Here is a 21,259-nt window from a genome sequence, read left to right as displayed (position 1 = left end):
ATGGAGAACGGGACGTGTGTAGATGGAGAACGGGACGTGTGTAGATGGAGAATGGGACGTGTGTAGATTGAGAACGGGACGTGTGGAGACGGAGAACGGGACGTGTGGAGACAGAGAACGGGACGTGTGTAGATGGAGAACGGGACGTGTGTAGATGGAGAACGGAACGTGTGTAGACGAGGACGTGTGTAGATGGAGAACGGGACGTGTGTAGATGGAGAACGGGACGTGTGTAGGTGGAGAACGGGACGTGTGGAGACGAGGACGTGTGTAGATGGAGAACGGGACGTGTGTAGATGGAGAACGGGACGTGTGTAGATGGAGAACGGGACGTGTGTAGGTGGAGAACGGGACGTGTGTAGATGGAGAACGGGACGTGTGGAGACGGAGAACGGGACGTGTGGAGACGGAGAACGGGACGTGTGTAGGTGGAGAACGGGACGTGTGTAGGTGGAGAACGGGACGTGTGTAGATGGAGAACGGGACGTGTGTAGGTGGAGAACGGGACGTGTGTAGGTGGAGAACGGGACGTGTGTAGATGGAGAACGGGACGTGTGGAGACGGAGAACGGGACGTGTGGAGACGGAGAACGGGACGTGTGGAGACGGAGAACGGGACGTGTGTAGGTGGAGAACGGGACGTGTGTAGGTGGAGAACGGGACGTGTGTAGGTGGAGAACGGGACGTGTGTAGGTGGAGAACGGGACGTGTGTAGGTGGAGAACGGGACGGGTGTAGATGGAGAACGGGACGTGTGTAGGTGGAGAACGGGACGTGTGTAGGTGGAGAACGGGACGTGTGTAGGTGGAGAACAGGATGTGTGGAGATGGAGAACGGGACGTGTGGAGACGGAGAACGGGACGTGTGTAGATGGAGAACGGGACGTGTGTAGGTGGAGAACGGGACGTGTGTAGATGGAGAACGGGACGTGTGGAGACGAAGAACGGGACGTGTGTAGATGGAGAACGGGACGTGTGTAGACGAGGACGTGTGTAGATGGAGAACGGGACGTGTGTAGATGGAGAACGGGACGTGTGTAGATGGAGAACGGGACGTGTGTAGACGGAGAACGGGACGTGTGTAGACGGAGAACGGGACGTGTGTAGGTGAAGAACGGGACGTGTGTAGGTGGAGAACGGGACGTGTGTAGATGGAGAACGGGACGTGTGTAGGTGGAGAACGGGACGTGTGTAGGTGGAGAACGGGACGTGTGTAGATGGAGAACGGGACGTGTGGAGACGGAGAACGGGACGTGTGGAGACGGAGAACGGGACGTGTGGAGACGGAGAACGGGACGTGTGTAGGTGGAGAACGGGACGTGTGTAGGTGGAGAACGGGACGTGTGTAGGTGGAGAACGGGACGTGTGTAGGTGGAGAACGGGACGTGTGTAGGTGGAGAACGGGACGGGTGTAGATGGAGAACGGGACGTGTGTAGGTGGAGAACGGGACGTGTGTAGGTGGAGAACGGGACGTGTGTAGGTGGAGAACAGGATGTGTGGAGATGGAGAACGGGACGTGTGGAGACGGAGAACGGGACGTGTGTAGATGGAGAACGGGACGTGTGTAGGTGGAGAACGGGACGTGTGTAGATGGAGAACGGGACGTGTGGAGACGAAGAACGGGACGTGTGTAGATGGAGAACGGGACGTGTGTAGACGAGGACGTGTGTAGATGGAGAACGGGACGTGTGTAGATGGAGAACGGGACGTGTGTAGATGGAGAACGGGACGTGTGTAGACGGAGAACGGGACGTGTGTAGACGGAGAACGGGACGTGTGTAGGTGAAGAACGGGACGTGTGTAGGTGGAGAACGGGACGTGTGTAGATGGAGAACGGGACGTGTGTAGACGAAGAACGGGACGTGTGTAGATGGAGAACGGGTGTAGATGGAATCCTAAAGAGACGTTTCCTCAGTGTTCAGGGTCTATATGCATGAGAAGAAAAAAGACAATTGAAAATACATTTGTTTGGTAGTTTTGAGAAAAGGTCTCCATTTATTTACAGGGGTACCTTAGCTGGTGTCTCCCACTGTAGATTGAGCCGTCAATTGATGCATCTTGTCTATGCTTCTATCTCTGTAGTAAAAGGTTAAACCCGTAGTTTTATAGGAATATGTTAAACACAGAATACCTGGGAGCTATTATAAATGTCATTAGAATGTTCTAGACCTTGTCAAGACTACGTGAGAGTTGATCTATGTGTTTCCATGAACATGGACTGACCAGGTGAATCCAGGTGAAAAGCTATGATCCCTTATTGATGTCACTTATTAAATCCACTTCAATCAGTGTAGATCAGTGGTCACCCACCTTTTTTGAGTCGAGACCACTTTCTGAGTCAAACTGCAAGCCAGTTTTTTGTTGTTAACGTGACTTAACAAAAACGTTAGCCTATGTAACATGAACCTATTCAAAACAGTACTGTAGTAATGAGGTTGGTGCAGTAGGCTATAGGCCCAATATATTACATGCAATGTTCTTCTCAGATCATCTATTTCAACATGTGAGGTAGGCTATATGATCACACCGGTAATAGATCAGCTGTTGTATTACTTGTGAGGCACAGCATACATAAAAAAAAAAAAAAATGTACTGGGTTAATGGTACCTGCATCTGATGGTCAGGCTCTCCCCTTCCTCCTCTGACACTGACCAAAAAGGGACACCGTCATCCATCTGATGGTCAGGCTCTCCCCTTCCTCCTCTGACACTGACCAAAAAGGGACACCGTCATCCATCTGATGGTCAGGCTCTCCCCTTCCTCCTCTGACACTGACCAAAAAGGGACACCGTCATCCATCTGATGGTCAGGCTCTCCCCTTCCTCCTCTGACACTGACCAAAAAGGGACACTGTCATCCATCTGATGGTCAGGCTCTCCCCTTCCTCCTCTGACACTGACCAAAAAGGGACACCGTCATCCATCTGATGGTCAGGCTCTCCCCTTCCTCCTCTGACACTGACCAAAAAGGGACACCGTCATCCATCTGATGGTCAGGCTCTCCCCTTCCTCCTCTGACACTGACCAAAAAGGGACACCGTCATCCATCTGATGGTCAGGCTCTCCCCTTCCTCCTCTGACACTGACCAAAAAGGGACACCGTCATCCATCTGATGGTCAGGCTCTCCCCTTCCTCCTCTGACACTGACCAAAAAGGGACACCGTCATCCATCTGATGGTCAGGCTCTCCCCTTCCTCCTCTGACACTGACCAAAAAGGGACACCGTCATCCATCTGATGGTCAGGCTCTCCCCTTCTTCCTCTGACACTGACCAAAAAGGGACACCGTCATCCAAACTTTAGTCGCATCGCATTGTATCTGCCTCATGCACAAATTCATGTTGTTACTCCTTTGAACAGAGGAGGTGACTTTTTTCTCAATATGGAAAAAATACCCAAGCCGCTAATAATAATAACAACACAAGCCTTTCCATTCCACTTTCCTACTCATTCATTACTGCTGCAGTGCTGGTTGTAGGGCGAGTGGAAGTAGGAAGAAAGCACATTTTATGGAGTATAAAAGTGTTGACAGTGCTGAGTGAGAACTTGAACATGAACTCACTCATAAAAACAGCAGCTCTTTGCTGTATTCGTTGACTCATTCGTCATGGTTTTAAAAGTTTAGAAGTCTCACAGTATCAACTTTGCTGTAGATTTATTTCACGCCTGCCTAGTTACTGCAGACATGCTAATCTGAGCCATCCGACTGGCCAGTGGTAGGCCTATGGTGCACTTGATTTGCACCCCCTGGGAAGGCAGAGTTTGCACCTTTAAAACATATGAAATGGCTGAAAATGGAAACACGTCACCTACCCGGCGCGCAGGGCAGCTGAATCCGGTGCGCCTACCGCCAACAGCGCGTGACAAATAAATAAAAAATAGGACACAAGGCTTTGTTGTTGCGTTTTTTACAGAAATGTTTGTCCATGGACTAGGAATGCCTTGGAGATCGACCAGTCTATCGCGATCGACCAGTTGGTGACCACTCGTGAAGATGAAGGGGAGGAGACGGGTTAAAGAAGGATTTTTAAGCCTTGAGACATGGATTGTGTATGTGTGTCATTCAGAGGGTGAACGGGCAAGACAACAGATTTAAGTGCCTTTGAACGGGGTACGGTAGCAGGTGCCAGTTTTGAGTGTGTCAAGAACTGCAATGCTGCTGGGTTTAACACACTCAACAGTTTCCCGTGCATATCCAGAATGGTCCACCACCCAAAGGACATCCAGACAACTTGACACAACTGTGTGAAGCATTGGAGTCAACATGGCCCAGCATCCCAGTGGAAGGCTTTCGACACCTTGTAGAGTCCCTGCCCCGACCAATCGAAGCTGTTCTGAGGGCAAAAAGGAGGGTGCAACTCAATATTAGTTCCTAATGTTTTCTACACTCAGTGTATATGTGTCTTTTAGTTATTGACCTCTTTGGGAACCTATTTCACATGTCATTGACCCTTTGTAGACATTGAAGATATGAAGCTAATGTAAGCTTCCGTTCTATGTAAAGGTGTGTAGGTATGGAGTGTTTTCTCTAAGTTGTTATTGCATTCATCTTAAAGCCGTCGGCAGCCAATGAGGCGCGGCTCTTTAATCCCAGACGGAGAGGAATATTCCCTCTAATGAATTGAGGGAACAAAACCTAATCCATCAGATTAATTGGATGCGTCCGTGCGGGTTTTTCAACCCGCCGTCCCACGCTCTGCAATTCTGATTTATGTGGCCAGACCACGCCAGCGTTCAGCCTGTATTTCTGGGACTAAGAGTCAGGAGTTGGGACTCGGGAGCGACAGGGGTGCTGGTCTGATTCTGTTGTTTTCCTTGATTGAGAATGAGATTAACCGGGGCCATCCAAGTGGGAAAATGGGGGAAATTAATTGAGAAAACGGGATGAGTAATATTTTATTGGGCGTGCCGATCGCGTGAGAAGACGATGTTATCAGGTTGCTTATCGCCCAGATGGGTTTTCTCTGATGAGAAATCATCAACATAAATTCTGTTTGACAAATTCTCTCCATTAGTTTCTCTAGTTGGAAAAGCCAAAGCAATTTTGAAAGTGCAATGAGTGGAAATCTCTACTGAAATGTAGTGAGATAACCAGAGTAAGAATCATGCATTGTTGTTTAGTTGGTGTGGAGACATATTCCCTATGGGCCAAATGAGGTGTACATACACACACTCAGTGTCTCTACTCACTGGAAAAGTGATGGAGGCAGGTAGATCTGAGGCCCCAAAGCATACACAGACACACTCACTCACTCACTCACTCACTCACTCATAATACACCTGCATACACTTCCATCTGCATATTATGACTCCCATTTCCTGTTGCTCAAGGGGTGTTTGGTGGTCAAAAGGTCATTATAATTTTACATTCCCTCCCTTACCCTCCCATTAATCCACCTACTGTGGTGTGTGTGTTTAGAGGTGAACAGGTTAACCTCTCCACCAACATCAGAGCCAGACAGACTCTGGGCAGGCTCATCTCTTCATTTTTCACCGGCAGACTGCTGTTTGGGGAGAGAGAGGGGGGGGGGGGTGTGAGAGAGAGAGAGAGAGAGAGAGGAGGGAGTGTGAGAGAGAGAGAGAGAGAGGAGGGAGTGTGAGAGAGAGAGGAGGGAGTGTGTGAGAGAGAGAGAGAGAGAGAGAGAGAGGGGGAATGTGTGATAGAGAGAGGGGGGAGTGTGTGTGAGAGAGAGGGGAGTGAGAGAGAAAGCGAGAGGGGGGGGGGGGTTGTGAGAGAGAGAGGGGTGGGGGGCGAGAGAGAGAGATGAATGCAGGCCCCCTCCAGACACATGGTTCCATTACAGAGTACTGCATTCACAGCACAAGGGCCTGTCGGGATGGAGAGAACTAGAAAGAGAGAGAAAAAGAGAGGGCAAAGGGAAAAGAGGGAGACTCACTCTCCAGAATTGGTAATCACTCGCTCTCGTCCATCGCACACTCTCCACATCCATAATTTCCTCCTCCTCTCCTATCCTCTCCTCCAAATCTCTTTATTCTAATGAGTTCCTGAGATAATGTTGCCCAGACCCTTTCACTTATATTCTCTCTTATTTAGGAAAATACATTCAGCGTTTTGTCCTTCCAAACGAGGAAATATCTTCTCCCTCCTCCTTCTCTTCTCTCTCCTCTCCCTCTCATCTCCTCCTGTCCTCTGTTGCTCTCCTCTCCTCAGTTCTCTACTATACTCCTCTCCTCAGTTCTCTAATATACTCCTCTCCTCAGTTCTCTAATATATTTCTCTCCTCAGTTCTCTGATATACTCCTCTCCTCTCCTCAGTTCTCTACTATATTTCTCTCCTCAGTTCTCTGATATACTCCTCTCCTCTCCTCAGTTCTCTACTATACTCCTCTCCTCAGTTCTCTAATGTACTCCTCTCCTCTCCTCAGTTCTCTACTATATTCCTCTCCTCAGTTCTCTAATACACTCCCCTCCTCAGTTCTCTACTATTCTCCTCTCCTCAGTTCTCTAATATACTCATCTCCTCTCCTCTCTTCAGTTCTCTACTATATTTCTCTCCTCAGTTCTCTGATATACTCCTCTCCTCAGTTCTCTACTATACTCCTCTCCTCAGTTCTCTAATGTACTCCTCTCCTCTCCTCAGTTCTCTACTATATTCCACTCCTCAGTTCTCTAATATACTCCTCTCCTCAGTTCTCTGATATACTCCTCTCCTCTCCTCAGTTCTCTACTATACTCCTCTCCTCTCCTCAGTTCTCTACTATACTCCTCTCCTCAGTTCTCTACTATACTCCTCTCCTCAGTTCTCTACTATACTCCTCTCCTCAGTTCTCTACTATATTCCTCTCCTCAGTTCTCTAATATACTCCTCTCCTCAGTTCTCTACTATACTCCTCTCCTCTCCTCTCCTCAGTTCTCTACTATACTCCTCTCCTCAGTTCTCTACTATACTCCTCTCCTCAGTTCTCTACTATACTCCTCTCCTCAGTTCTCTACTATACTCCTCTCCTCCTCAGGGCTCTACTATATTTCTCTCCTCAGTTCTCTACTATACTCCTCTCCTCTCCTCAGTTCTCTACTATACTCCTCTCCTCAGTTCTCTACTATACTCCTCTCCTCAGTTCTCTACTATACTCCTCTCCTCTCCTCAGTTCTCTACTATACTCCTCTCCTCAGTTCTCTACTATACTCCTCTCCTCAGTTCTCTACTATACTCCTCTCCTCCTCAGTTCTCTACTATATTTCTCTCCTCAGTTCTCTACTATACTCCTCTCCTCTCCTCAGTTCTCTACTATACTCCTCTCCTCAGTTCTCTACTATACTCCTCTCCTCAGTTCTCTACTATACTCCTCTCCTCTCCTCAGTTCTCTACTATACTCCTCTCCTCAGTTCTCTAATATACTCCTCTCCTCAGTTCTCTACTATACTCCTCTCCTCAGTTCTCTAATATACTCCTCTCCTCAGTTCTCTACTATATTCCTCTCCTCAGTTCTCTAATATATTCCTCTCCTCAGTTCTCTAATATACTCCTCTCCTCTCCTCAGTTCTCTAATATATTCCTCTCCTCAGTTCTCTAATATATTCCTCTCCTCTCCTCAGTTCTCTACTATATTCCTCTCCTCAGTTCTCTAATATATTCCTCTCCTCTCCTCAGTTCTCTACTATATTCCTCTCCTCAGTTCTCTACTATACTCCTCTCCTCTCCTCAGTTCTCTAATATACTCCTCTCCTCAGTTTTCTACTATACTCCTCTCCTCAGTTCTCTAATGTACTCCTCTCCTCTCCTCAGTTCTCTACTATATTCCTCTCCTCAGTTCTCTACTATACTCCTCTCCTCAGTTCTCTAATGTACTCCTCTCCTCTCCTCAGTTCTCTACTATATTCCTCTCCTCAGTTCTCTACTATACTCCTCTCCTCTCCTCAGTTCTCTAATATACTCCTCTCCTCTCCTCAGTTCTCTAATGTACTCCTCTCCTCTCCTCAGTTCTCTACTATATTCCTCTCCTCAGTTCTCTACTATATTCCTCTCTTCAGTTCTCTACTATACTCCTCTCCTCTCCTCAGTTCTCTACTATATTCCTCTCCTCTCCTCAGTTCTCTACTATACTCCTCTCCTCAGTTCTCTACTATACTCCTCTCCTCAGTTCTCTAATATACTCCTCTCCTCAGTTCTCTACTATACTCCTCTCCTCAGTTCTCTACTATACTCCTCTCCTCAGTTCTCTACTATACTTCTCTCCTCAGTTCTCTAATATACTCCTCTCCTCAGTTCTCTAATATACTCCTCTCCTCAGTTCTCTAATATACTCCTCTCCTCAGTTCTCTACTATACTCCTCTCCTCAGTTCTATACTATATTCCTCTCTTCAGTTCTCTACTATACTCCTCTCCTCTCCTCAGTTCTCTACTATACTCCTCTCCTCAGTTCTCTAATATACTCCTCTCCTCAGTTCTCTAATATACTCCTCTCCTCAGTTCTCTGATATACTCCTCTCCTCTCCTCAGTTCTCTACTATATTCCTCTCCTCAGTTCTCTACTATATTCCTCTCTTCAGTTCTCTACTATACTCCTCTCCTCTCCTCAGTTCTCTACTATACTCCTCTCCTCAGTTCTCTAATATACTCCTCTCCTCAGTTCTCTACTATATTCCTCTCCTCTCCTCAGTTCTCTACTATACTCCTCTCCTCAGTTCTCTAATATACTCCTCTCCTCAGTTCTCTACTATATTCCTCTCCTCTCCTCAGTTCTCTACTATACTCCTCTCCTCAGTTCTCTAATATACTCCTCTCCTCAGTTCTCTAATATACTCCTCTCCTCAGTTCTCTGATATACTCCTCTCCTCTCCTCAGTTCTCTACTATATTCCTCTCCTCAGTTCTCTACTATATTCCTCTCCTCAGTTCTCTACTATACTCCTCTCCTCAGTTCTCTAATATACTCCTCTCCTCAGTTCTCTACTATATTCCTCTCCTCAGTTCTCTGATATACTACTCTCCTCAGTTCTCTAATATACTCCTCTCCTCAGTTCTCTACTATATTCCTCTCCTCAGTTCTCTGATATACTCCTCTCCTCTCCTCAGTTCTCTAATATATTCCTCTCCTCTCCTCAGTTCTCTAATATACTCCTCTCCTCAGTTCTCTACTATACTCCTCTCCTCAGTTCTCTACTATACTCCTCTCCTCAGTTCTCTAATATACTCCTCTCCTCAGTTCTCTACTATATTCCTCTCCTCAGTTCTCTGATATACTCCTCTCCTCTCCTCAGTTCTCTACTATATTCCTCTCCTCAGTTCTCTAATATACTCCTCTCCTCAGTTCTCTACTATACTCCTCTCCTCGGTTCTCTAATGTACTCCTCTCCTCTCCTCAGTTCTCTACTATACTCCTCTCCTCAGTTCTCTAATACACTCCTCCTCAGTTCTCTACTATTCTCCTCTCCTCAGTTCTCTACTATATTCCTCTCCTCAGTTCTCTAATACACTCCTCCTCAGTTCTCTACTATTCTCCTCTCCTCAGTTCTCTAATATACTCCTCTCCTCTCCTCAGTTCTCTACTATACTCCTCTCCTCAGTTCTCTACTATATTACTCTCCTCAGTTCTCTACTATATTCCTCTCCTCAGTTCTCTACTATACTCCTCTCCTCTCCTCAGTTCTCTACTATACTCCTCTCCTCAGTTCTCTACTATATTCCTCTCCTCAGTTCTCTACTATACTCCTCTCCTCTCCTCAGTTCTCTACTATACTCCTCTCCTCAGTTCTCTACTATACTCCTCTCATCAGTTCTCTACTATACTCCTCTCCTCTCCTCAGTTCTCTACTATACTCCTCTCCTCTCCTCAGTTCTCTACTATATTCCTCTCCTCAGTTCTCTACTATATTCCTCTCCTCAGTTCTCTACTATATTTCTCTCCTCAGTTCTCTACTATACTCCTCTCCTCTCCTCAGTTCTCTACTATACTCCTCTCCTCTCCTCAGTTCTCTACTATACTCCTCTCCTCTCCTCAGTTCTCTACTATACTCCTCTCCTCTCCTCAGTTCTCTACTATATTTCTCTCCTCAGTTCTCTACTATACTCCTCTCCTCTCCTGAGTTCTCTACTATATTCCTCTCCCCAGTTCTCTACTATACTCCTCTCCTCTCCTCAGTTCTCTACTATATTTCTCTCCTCAGTTCTCTACTATACTCCTCTCCTCTCCTCAGTTCTCTACTATACTCCTCTCCTCAGTTCTCTACTATACTCCTCTCCTCGGTTCTCTACTATATTCCTCTCCTCAGTTCTCTACTATATTCCTCTCCTCAGTTCTCTACTATACTCCTCTCCTCAGTTCTCTACTATATTTCTCTCCTCAGTTCTCTACTATACTCCTCTCCTCTCCTCAGTTCTCTAATATACTCCTCTCCTCAGTTCTCTAATACATTCCTCTCCTCAGTTCTCTACTATACTCCTCTCCTCAGTTCTCTAATATACTCCTCTCCTCAGTTCTCTAATATACTCCTCTCCTCAGTTCTCTAATATACTCCTCTCCTCTCCTCAGTTCTCTTCTATATTCCTCTCCTCAGTTCTCTACTATATTCCTCTCCTCTCCTCAGTTCTCTACTATATTTCTCTCCTCAGTTCTCTACTATACTCCTCTCCTCAGTTCTCTTCTATATTCCTCTCCTCAGTTCTCTACTATACTCCTCTCCTCAGTTCTCTAATACATTCCTCTCCTCAGTTCTCTACTATATTCCTCTCCTCAGTTCTCTAATATACTCCTCTCCTCTCCTCAGTTCTCTTCTATATTTCTCTCTTCAGTTCTCTACTATACTCCTCTCCTCAGTTCTCTACTATATTCCTCTCCTCAGTTCTCTACTATATTCCTCTCCTCAGTTCTCTACTATATTCCTCTCCTCAGTTCTCTAATATACTCCTCTCCTCAGTTCTCTAATATACTCCTCTCCTCAGTTCTCTTCTATATTCCTCTCCTCAGTTCTCTAATATACTCCTCTCCTCAGTTCTCTACTATATTCCTCTCCTCAGTTCTCTAATATACTCCTCTCCTCAGTTCTCTAATATACTCCTCTCCTCTCCTCAGTTCTCTACTATACTCCTCTCCTCAGTTCTCTACTATACTCCTCTCCTCAGTTCTCTACTATACTCCTCTCCTCAGTTCTCTAATATATTCCTCTCCTCAGTTCTCTTCTATACTCCTCTCCTCAGTTCTCTTCTATATTCCTCTCCTCAGTTCTCTTCTATACTCCTCTCCTCTCCTCAGTTCTCTTCTATACTCCTCTCCTCAGTTCTCTTCTATACTCCTCTCCTCTCCTCAGTTCTCTTCTATACTCCTCTCCTCAGTTCTCTTCTATATTCCTCTCCTCAGTTCTCTTCTATACTCCTCTCCTCTCCTCAGTTCTCTACTATACTCCTCTCCTCAGTCCTCTAATATACTCCTCTCCTCCTCAGCGCTCTGCACTGGCTCTGGTTTGCCAGGTTGGTGAGATAGAACGAAAGAGATGGACTACACAGAAACCTAGAGGTTTTTCTCAGCGCCTCTGGCAATACACAGGATGATATTCCCTGCTATTTCCGCATGTTGTTTTGGACCTGCCGTGAAGCACGCGTGTTCTTCTTACCGTGTCACATGTCGGCAGTGTCGGTGTAGGCGTGTTCTGGGAGAGCTGAATGACAACAAGTTGACAGTGATGATGTGATTTGGTGAAGCTAGGTGCTGTATATGGTTTCAGGGTTTCTCCACTCTGAGGGGTGTATGCAGATTGTACTCTGTGTATTTCTGGGTTGTGCTTGCGTCCTAGCAACCGGAATGACGACAGCCGCTGTTATATTTTCAGACGAAGTTGGCGGCCCACTTCCCTTGACTACGCTGGCATGAAGTCTTGTACTACACACACACACACACACACACACACACACACACAACAGAGAGGCATCTGGCTCTCCCCTCGTCATGTTCATCATCATCATTATGCACTCCACTTTGAGATAGTTTTTCTAAGAAAAGCATGTTATAAATTCAGTGGTTTATTGTTATTGTTGTTATTATTATTATTATTATCATGGTAAACCTGTGTTAGCGAACCTGTGTTAGCGATCCTGTGGTAGCTAGTAAGATGCTGGAGTCCCTCAGGAGGGCCATCATGACGACCGACCGCCAGCCCACACTATGCAGACACGGTGCGGCTGAAACCCACACGTGTTACGTAGCCTAGCGGAGATACGGGGGAATGGATGACTCACTCACACGCATACGACAGGAGTGCAGCGAGCGCCCGCACACACACACTCTTTCTCACACACACACACACACACACACACACACACACACACACACACACACACACACACACACACACAGGGACCAAATGAGGACAAAATGGCACTGACACTAGTATCTATATGGCTGTTAAAGGCCCATGTTATCAACCATGTGAATGGAATGAATTCATCCTGTTTCTATGTTATCAACAGAACCTAATGTACTAGAAGGGAAGCGGTAAGTAAATGGGGTGCGAAAACACTTAACCAACATTTCCTGGTTCTCCAGAAATAAGGTTGGAAGATTCAGGAATTCATACTTATTCACTTCTGATTCAGGAATTCATACTTATTCACTTCTGATTCAGGAATTCATACTTATTCACTTCTGATTCAGGAATTCATACTTATTCACTTCTGATTCAGGAATTCATACTTATTCACTTCTGATTCAGGAATTCATACTTATTCACTTCTGATTCAGGAATTCATACTTATTCACTTCTGATTCAGGAATTCATACTTATTCACTTCTGATTCAGGAATTCATACTTATTCACTTCTGATTCAGGGATTTATTTTCTTCTTTTTTTCTTTCCCGGGAATTTGGGGAAAGTGACCATAACTTTGCAACCCTAAAAGTAAAGCAAGCACGTTACCAGGTATAGTATGATGAGACAGTGTCTTTATAGAAAGAGGCCGTATCTGGCTGCAAAGGACACAGTCATCATTCTATCGTGTGCCCATCTTTCCTACCAAGTACATAGGAATTTGTCTTGCATGTATTCTTTCTATCAACCGTTGATAGTTTAGTTTATTTGGGTCCCCGTTATCTGTTGAATAAGCCTCAGCTATTCTCCCTGGTGCTCACGATAGGCCCTCAGCTATTCTCCCTGGGGCTCACGATAGGCCCTCAGCTATTCTCCCTGGTGCTCACGATAGGCCCTCAGCTATTCTCCCTGGGGCTCACGATAGTTCCTCAGCTATTCTCCCTGGGGCTCACGATAGGCCCTCAGCTATTCTCCCTGGTGCTCACGATAGGCCCTCAGCTATTCTCCCTGGGACTCACGATAGGCCCTCAGCTATTCACCCTGGTGCTCACGATAGGCCCTCAGCTATTCTCCCTGGTGCTCACGATAGGCCCTCAGCTATTCTCCCTGGGGCTCACGATAGGCCCTCAGCTATTCACCCTGGTGCTCACGATAGGCCCTCAGCTATTCTCCCTGGTGCTCACGATAGGCCCTCAGCTATTCTCCCTGGGGCTCACGATAGGCCCTCAGCTATTCACCCTGGTGCTCACGATAGGCCCTCAGCTATTCTCCCTGGTGCTCACGATAGGCCCTCAGCTATTCTCCCTGGGGCTCACGATAGACCCTCAGCTATTCTCCCTGGTGCTCACGATAGGCCCTCAGCTATTCTCCCTGGGGCTCACGATAGGTCCTCAGCTATTCTCCCTGGGGCTCACGATAGGCTCTCAGCTATTCTCCCTGGGGCTCACGATAGGCTCTCAGCTATTCTCCCTGGGGCTCACGATAGGCCCTCAGCTATTCTCCCTGGGGCTCACAATAGGCCCTCAGCTATTCTCCCTGGGGCTCACGATAGGCCCTCAGCTATTCTCCCTGGTGCTCACGATAGGCCCTCAGCTATTCTCCCTGGGGCTCACGATAGTTCCTCAGCTATTCTCCCTGGGGCTCACGATAGGCCCTCAGCTATTCTCCCTGGTGCTCACGATAGGCCCTCAGCTGTTCTCCCTGGGGCTCACGATAGGCCCTCAGCTATTCACCCTGGTGCTCACGATAGGCCCTCAGCCTAGGGCCTGGGTTCTCTAGTAGAATCAGAATGGATTCTGTCCAACGGTCTGCAATTCAATTATTTACAGCCACTGTGGTTGGTAAACACACACACCCACCTGTGGAATCTTATCGCCGTAGGGAGATAGATGGTATGTACAGGGACATGGGATGCCTTTTTCCCCCTCCATACCGTGTAGCTGGTGGGCCTCAGTTTGACCACACTGTCTCGTAAAAACACACACACACGCACACCGCGGACAAGGATAAGAAATAGATGTTTTCTTATCAGTGGAGACACAGGCTCCTTGTGTGAGGACACTTTTCTGGTAACTGAGTACACTGTAGTGTACATTCTCTCCTCCTATTGGCTAAGGTTAGTTAGTAAAGAGTTGTGATTGGCCACAGTTAGTAATGCGTTGTGATTGGCCATGGTTAGTAATGCGTTGTGCCTTGACCTTGTGACAACAGGTAGACCAGACTTCTCTTTCATGGAGCTGTGAAAAGGCATAGGGCCATGTTTGTTTTCCTGGGGTGAGTGGTGTGTGAGAGAGAGAGAGTCAAAGACGGGGAATAGGCATTGCTTATCTTGAAGCCACACAGCTAGCGAGTGTTTAGCACCGTTGTGAAATATGTGGCCATTGTGAGGGAATTTTTACCCATTTCATTTGTACATTTTTTATCTTGGCCTTTTCCCCCCTCTCTCTCATTCATGGTCTATAGCTCACGTGCTGTACGTCTCCCAATTCCATCTCTCTCCCTACCTGTTTTTTCATAATAAGTGAATTTTGACCAATTGTGACTAACATTTTATCTTCTCTCTCTCTCTCTCTCTCTCTCTCTCTCTCTCTCTCTCTCTCTCTCTCTCTCTCTCTCTCGTTCTCTCTCTCGTTCTCTCTCTCGTTCTCTCTCTCTCTCTCTCTCTCTCGTTCTCTCTCTCTCTCAATACTTCTCTCTACCTCTCTCCGGTTCTCCCCTCCTCTCTCTTTTTCAGAGTTATATCCATGGGAGCAGCCAGGCCCAGTTTGTAGCTGAGTCCCACATCATCCTGCTGCTCAGTATCCTTAAGACAAATGCCTCATTGGAGAACTGAGGATTAACCAATGGGAAGCCTGTATTCACTACTTCCTCTATATGATACAGAGGACTAACCAATGTGAAGCCTGTATTCACTACTTCCTCTATATGATACAGAGGATTAGCCAATGGGAAGCCTGTATTCACTACTTCCTCTATATGATGCAGAGGACTAACCAATGGGAAGCCTGTATTCACTACTTCTATATGATACAGAGGACTAACCAATGGGAAGCCTGTATTCACTACTTCCTCTATATGATACAGAGGACTAACCAATGGGAAGCCTGTATTCACTACTTCCTCTATATGATACAGAGGACCAACCAATGGGAAGCCTGTATTCACTACCTATTCTAGAGCCAGATTCAGGAGGCATTTGCACCTAAACACCAACAGGTAAGCGAATCCTGAAGCTTCATAATATCACATATACAGTGCCTTGCGAAAGTATTCGGCCCCCTTGAACTTTGCGACCTTTTGCCACATTTCAGGCTTCAAACATAAAGATATAAAACTGTATTTTTTTGTGAAGAATCAACAACAAGTGGGACACAATCATGAAGTGGAACGACATTTATTGGATATTTCAAACTTTTTTAACAAATCAAATACTGAAAAATTGGGCGTGCAAAATTATTCAGCCCCCTTAAGTTAATATTTTGTAGCGCCACCTTTTGCTGCGATTACAGCTGTAAGTCGCTTGGGGTATGTCTCTACCAGTTTTGCACATCGAGAGACTGACATTTTTTCCCATTCCTCCTTGCAAAACAGCTCGAGCTCAGTGAGGTTGGATGGAGAGCATTTGTGAACAGCAGTTTTCAGTTCTTTCCACAGATTCTCGATTGGATTCAGGTCTGGACTTTGACTTGGCCATTCTAACACCTGGATATGTTTATTTTTGAACCATTCCATTGTAGATTTTGCTTTATGTTTTGGATCATTGTCTTGTTGGAAGACAAATCTCCGTCCCAGTCTCAGGTCTTTTGCAGACTCCATCAGGTTTTCTTCTAGAATGGTCCTGTATTTGGCTCCATCCATCTTCCCATCAATTTTAACCATCTTCCCTGTCCCTGCTGAAGAAAAGCAGGCCCAAACCATGATGCTGCCACCACCATGTTTGACAGTGGGGATGGTGTGTTCAGCTGTGTTGCTTTTACGCCAAACATAACGTTTTGCATTGTTGCCAAAAAGTTCAATTTTGGTTTCATCTGACCAGAACACCTTCTTCCACATGTTTGGTGTGTCTCCCAGGTGGCTTGTGGCAAACTTTAAACGACACTTTTTATGGATATCTTTAAGAAATGGCTTTCTTCTTGCCACTCTTCCATAAAGGCCAGATTTGTGCAATATACGACTGATTGTTGTCCTATGGACAGAGTCTCCCACCTCAGCTGTAGATCTCTGCAGTTCATCCAGAGTGATCATGGGCCTCTTGGCTGCATCTTTGATCAGTCTTCTCCTTGTATGAGCTGAAAGTTTAGAGGGACGGCCAGGTCTTGGTAGATTTGCAGTGGTCTGATACTCCTTCCATTTCAATATTATCGCTTGCACAGTGCTCCTTGGGATGTTTAAAGCTTGGGAAATCTTTTTGTATCCAAATCCGGCTTTAAACTTCTTCACAACAGTATCTCGGACCTGCCTGGTGTGTTCCTTGTTCTTCATGATGCTCTCTGCGCTTTTAACGGACCTCTGAGACTATCACAGTGCAGGTGCATTTATACGGAGACTTGATTACACACAGGTGGATTGTATTTATCATCATTAGTCATTTAGGTCAACATTGGATCATTCAGAGATCCTCACTGAACTTCTGGAGAGAGTTTGCTGCACTGAAAGTAAAGGGGCTGAATAATTTTGCACGCCCAATTTTTCAGTTTTTGATTTGTTAAAAAAGTTTGAAATATCCAATAAATGTCGTTCCACTTCATGATTGTGTCCCACTTGTTGTTGATTCTTCACAAAAAAATACAGTTTTATATCTTTATGTTTGAAGCCTGAAATGTGGCAAAAGGTCGCAAAGTTCAAGGGGGCCGAATACTTTCGCAAGGCACTGTACTACACTATTTACTCTGTATTTATAGTTGGCCGTAATAGTGTATTAATCACATAAACCTCTAGTGATATCTCCTCTGCATAGAAAAACAGGTGTGAGCTTTACACCTGTGGCGAGCTCTTAGTACATACAGTTGAAGTGGGAAGTTTACATACACATAGGTTGGAGTCATTAAAACTCATTTTTTAACCAACTCCACACATTTCTTGTTAAACAAACTATATAGTTTTGGCGGTTAGGACATCTACTTTGTGCATGACACAAGTAATTTTTTATAACAGTTGTTTACAAACAGATGATTTCACTTATAATTCAGTATATCATAATTCCAGTGGGTCAGAAGTTTACATACACTAAGTTCACTGTTCCTTTAAACAACTTGGAAAATTTCAGAAAATTATGTCATGGCTTTAGAAGCTTCTGATAGGCTAATTGACATCATTTGAGTCAATTGGAGGTGTACCTGTGGATGTATTTGGAGGCCTACCTTCAAACTCAGTGCTTCTTTGCTTGACTCCATGGGAAAACCAAAAGAAATCAGCCAAGACCTCAGGAAAAACAATTGTAGACCTCCACAAGTCTGGTTCATCCTTGGGAGCAATTTCTAAACGCCTGAAGGTAGAACGTTCATCTGTAGAAACAATAGTACGCAAGTATAAACACCATGGGACCACGCAGCCATCATACTGCTCAGGAAGGAGACTTGTTCTGTCTCCTAGAGATGAACGTACTTTGGAGCGAAAAGTGCAAATCAATCGCAAAACAACAGCAAAGGACCTTGTGAAGATGCTGGAGGAAATAGGTACAAAAGTATCTATTTCCACAGTCAAACGAGTCCTATATCAACATAACCTGAAAGGCCGCTCAGCAAGGAAGAAGCCACTGCTCCAAAACCGCCATAAAAAAAGCCAGACTACGGTTTGCAACTGCACATGGGGACAAAGATCGTACTTTTTGGAGAAATGTTCTCTGGTTTGATGAAACAAAAATAGAACTGTTTGGCCATAATTACCATTGTTATGTTTAGAGGAAAAAAGGGGAGGCTTGCAAGCCGAAGAACACCATCCCAACGGTGAAGCACGGATGTGGCAGCATCATGTTGTGGGGTGCTTTGCTGCATGAGGGACTGGTGCACTTCAAAAAATAGATGGCATCATGAGGTATTGTGAATATATTGAAGCAACATGTCAAGACATCAGTCAGGAAGTTATAACTTGGTCGCAAATGGGTCTTCCAAATGGACAGTGACCCCAAGCATACTTCCAAAGTTGTGGCAAAATGGCTTAAGGACAACAAAGTCAAGGTATTGGAGTGGCCATCACAAAGTCCTGACCTCAATCCTATAGAACATTTGTGGACAGAACTGAAAAAGCGTGTGCAAGAAAGGAGGTCTACAAACCTGACTCAGTTACACCAGCTCTGTCAGGGGGAATGGGCCAAAATTCACCCAACTTATTGTGGGAAGCTTGTGGAAGGCTACCTGACACGTTTGACCCAAGATAAACAATTTAAAGGCAATGCTACCAAATACTAATTGAGTGTATGTAAACTTCTGACCCACTGGGAATGTGATGAAAGAAGTAAAATCTGAAATAAATAATTTTCTCTATTATTCTGACATTTCACATTCTTAATATAAAGTGGTGATCCTAACTGACCTAAGACAGGGCATTTTTACTAGGTTTAAATGACAGGAATTGTGACTTTGACTAATGTGTATGTAAACTTCCGACTTCAACTGTATCTAGCGTCATTCTAGTCCATAGTGTATCGCCGTAGAGACCTACAGTCATTCTAGTCCATAGTGTATCGCCGTAGAGACCTACAGTCATTCTAGTCCATAGTGTATCGCCGTAGAGACCTACAGTCATTCTAGTCCATAGTGTATCGCCGTAGAGACCTACAGTCATTCTAGTCCATAGTGTATCGCCGTAGAGACCTACAGTTATTCTAGTCCTTACTGTTTCCTACAGTGTCATTCTGGGGGGGGGGGTTGGATGGGACATATGTGGGATATAGACACCAGTGAAAACACAAAGGCACACATACGTCAGGCAGCATCTGTAAAGGGCCCATACAAACACACTGACATGATGCACAGCTGTACACAAAACACAGTTCCACCCACATGCTCTACCCTTTCTCTGTGGTTCACATTCAAACACTGTATCTGTAGCTCTCACACACAATCAATGGAACACATGCTAAAAGGCTTGAGAGCAGCAGCCTTAAGAATGAGGCCTGAGACACTCTCTCTCTCTCTCTCACACACACACACACAGCTGGCAGTTGTCTTATTTTTTTCATTAGTACTATCTCCAGTCTCTTCCAGTTTTAATTCCACTTTAATTAGAATGGTTTGTTTGCTCCGTGTTGGCTCTGTCCAACCCCCACTCCCACCCACCCACACACAGACTCACACTCACACACTGCTTGGGGAGATGAGAAGCCGATGTGTGCGTGCGCAGGTGTGTATGTCTCAGGCCTGATTCTCAAGGACCCGTTGGCATAATCACATATGCTGTTGTCAAGCCTCTCAACATCACGATGTGTTCCATCGAAGGTGGCCTAGTTTAGTTATGGAAGTGGCCTTTCAAAAAGATCCATGATTTCCATATGCATGAGAGCCCGTGCACAAGGAAATGGCTAGACTTGCTTTAGGAATGACTGTAATGCACTTAAATGAAATAGTTTTGTTAATATTTCATGTTCCTTACTTTACTGGTCATAATACCAGACACTTCTTTCCAAAGTGACAGGTAGTGTTCAGTATATGGTATGTGACCCATGCGGGAGTCAAACCCTCGACCCTGGCCTTATCATCACTACACTCTAACCCGCTGAGCTAATGGAACTTCCTAAATAGGCGTCAAGATGAGTGCATCCAGTGGTCCGAACCTCAGCCACCTTGTGGCTCCAGAGTCTTTATGTCTGGGTGGTCCACACAACTCCCCTGTCCACAGCTAACGTCGTAGTCCATCGGCATCTCTTCTCCTTCCGTTCTCTAGCCATCTCCTATTCCGTCGTTAGCAATGCCTGCACAATAGCTACAATAGCCGAGGAGTTGATTAACCATTTATCCCTCAGTAATCGCTACTTTCACAGTCTGGAGTTAACGGCTCACTGCTCACCCTGAGTGAGAACACACTGCAGCTGAATAGACTTTTGACTTTTGGAAGATTGACATTGTCTGGGTTATACACAGTGCACGCGCACACTATCACAAACATACACTTACAGCACACACACTGTGGTTAGTCCGTTTCCTTGACAACTGCCCACAGATGCCGCCATCACCATGGGGATGGTCCTGCTCAACGAGGCGGCGACGTCCAAAGGAGATGTGGGCAAGAGGAGAAGTGAGTGATTCCTCCTGGTTTGTTATTGTATCACGGACTGTATTACAGGGCCATTCAGCTGCCGGGCCCCCAAGGGCCCAAGTGCTGTACTGCTGCTTTCCTTCTCTACCTGCTAGTCAATTGGTGAACTGTCAGGTGGTTGGTCAGTGCTGTCCCAGGTCCCTGATTAGAAGGAGGAAATGGCCAGAAGGTTTTCTACCTCGGCTCCAGGACTGACTGCAGTTGAATAGTCCCGCTGCTGCGTTGTAATCTCTGTAGTATGAGGGGTGTGATTGTTGTGGTTAGAATAGAGGGACTTTGTATGGAAATGAGAGGATCTCTTGTTCCACTGTCAGTGATTGGGTCACCTGCATTTGTTTGTGTGTGTCTGAAAACTCAGTCACACACAGCATGAAACTATCATCCCGTTGCTAATTGTTACGCTGAAAATATTGGTGAGGTAACGTCCTGGTCTTTGACATCAGACACCCGATCACTCTTCAACTCTACTGTTTTAGCTGCTGAGTGTGGAGTGTTCAGACACAACTTCTCTACCGAGCAGGACCCAGATAAGTAAACCTAAAAACAAAATGGCGGTTAAAGGGGTGTGTTATCCCCTTAACAATGTAAAGTAAAGGCAAATGCCAGTTTTTCATTGTTACCGTCATAAGCATTCCTTTTAGCATCAACCGCTAACAAGCCTTTGAAATGCTAATTAGCGCGCTAGGATCATGCTCCTATTATGGGGCTTAGGCCAGTGGTGGAATCAGAGGTTGGCTGAACTTTGAT

At 45.7% G+C, this 21,259-nt stretch overlaps 1 protein-coding gene across 1 annotated transcript in view; it reads left to right on the top strand.

Moving 5' to 3' along the window:
* The window catches only part of LOC139403125 (dolichyl-diphosphooligosaccharide--protein glycosyltransferase subunit TUSC3), a 66,405-nt gene that overhangs the window by 30,522 nt on the left and 14,624 nt on the right, over positions 1 to 21,259 (top strand). The window contains exons 6-7 of the mRNA XM_071146837.1: positions 14,994 to 15,057; positions 20,417 to 20,491. Of these exons, the coding sequence (XP_071002938.1) occupies positions 14,994 to 15,057; positions 20,417 to 20,491 (139 nt within the window). The remainder of the gene's footprint in view (positions 1 to 14,993; positions 15,058 to 20,416; positions 20,492 to 21,259) is intronic.

Source organism: Oncorhynchus clarkii, unplaced genomic scaffold (assembly GCF_045791955.1).
Source record: "Oncorhynchus clarkii lewisi isolate Uvic-CL-2024 unplaced genomic scaffold, UVic_Ocla_1.0 unplaced_contig_6757_pilon_pilon, whole genome shotgun sequence".
Classification (NCBI taxonomy): domain Eukaryota; kingdom Metazoa; phylum Chordata; class Actinopteri; order Salmoniformes; family Salmonidae; genus Oncorhynchus; species Oncorhynchus clarkii.
Note: the sequence above shows the minus strand (reverse complement) of the source record. Positions and strands in the feature narration are given on the sequence as shown.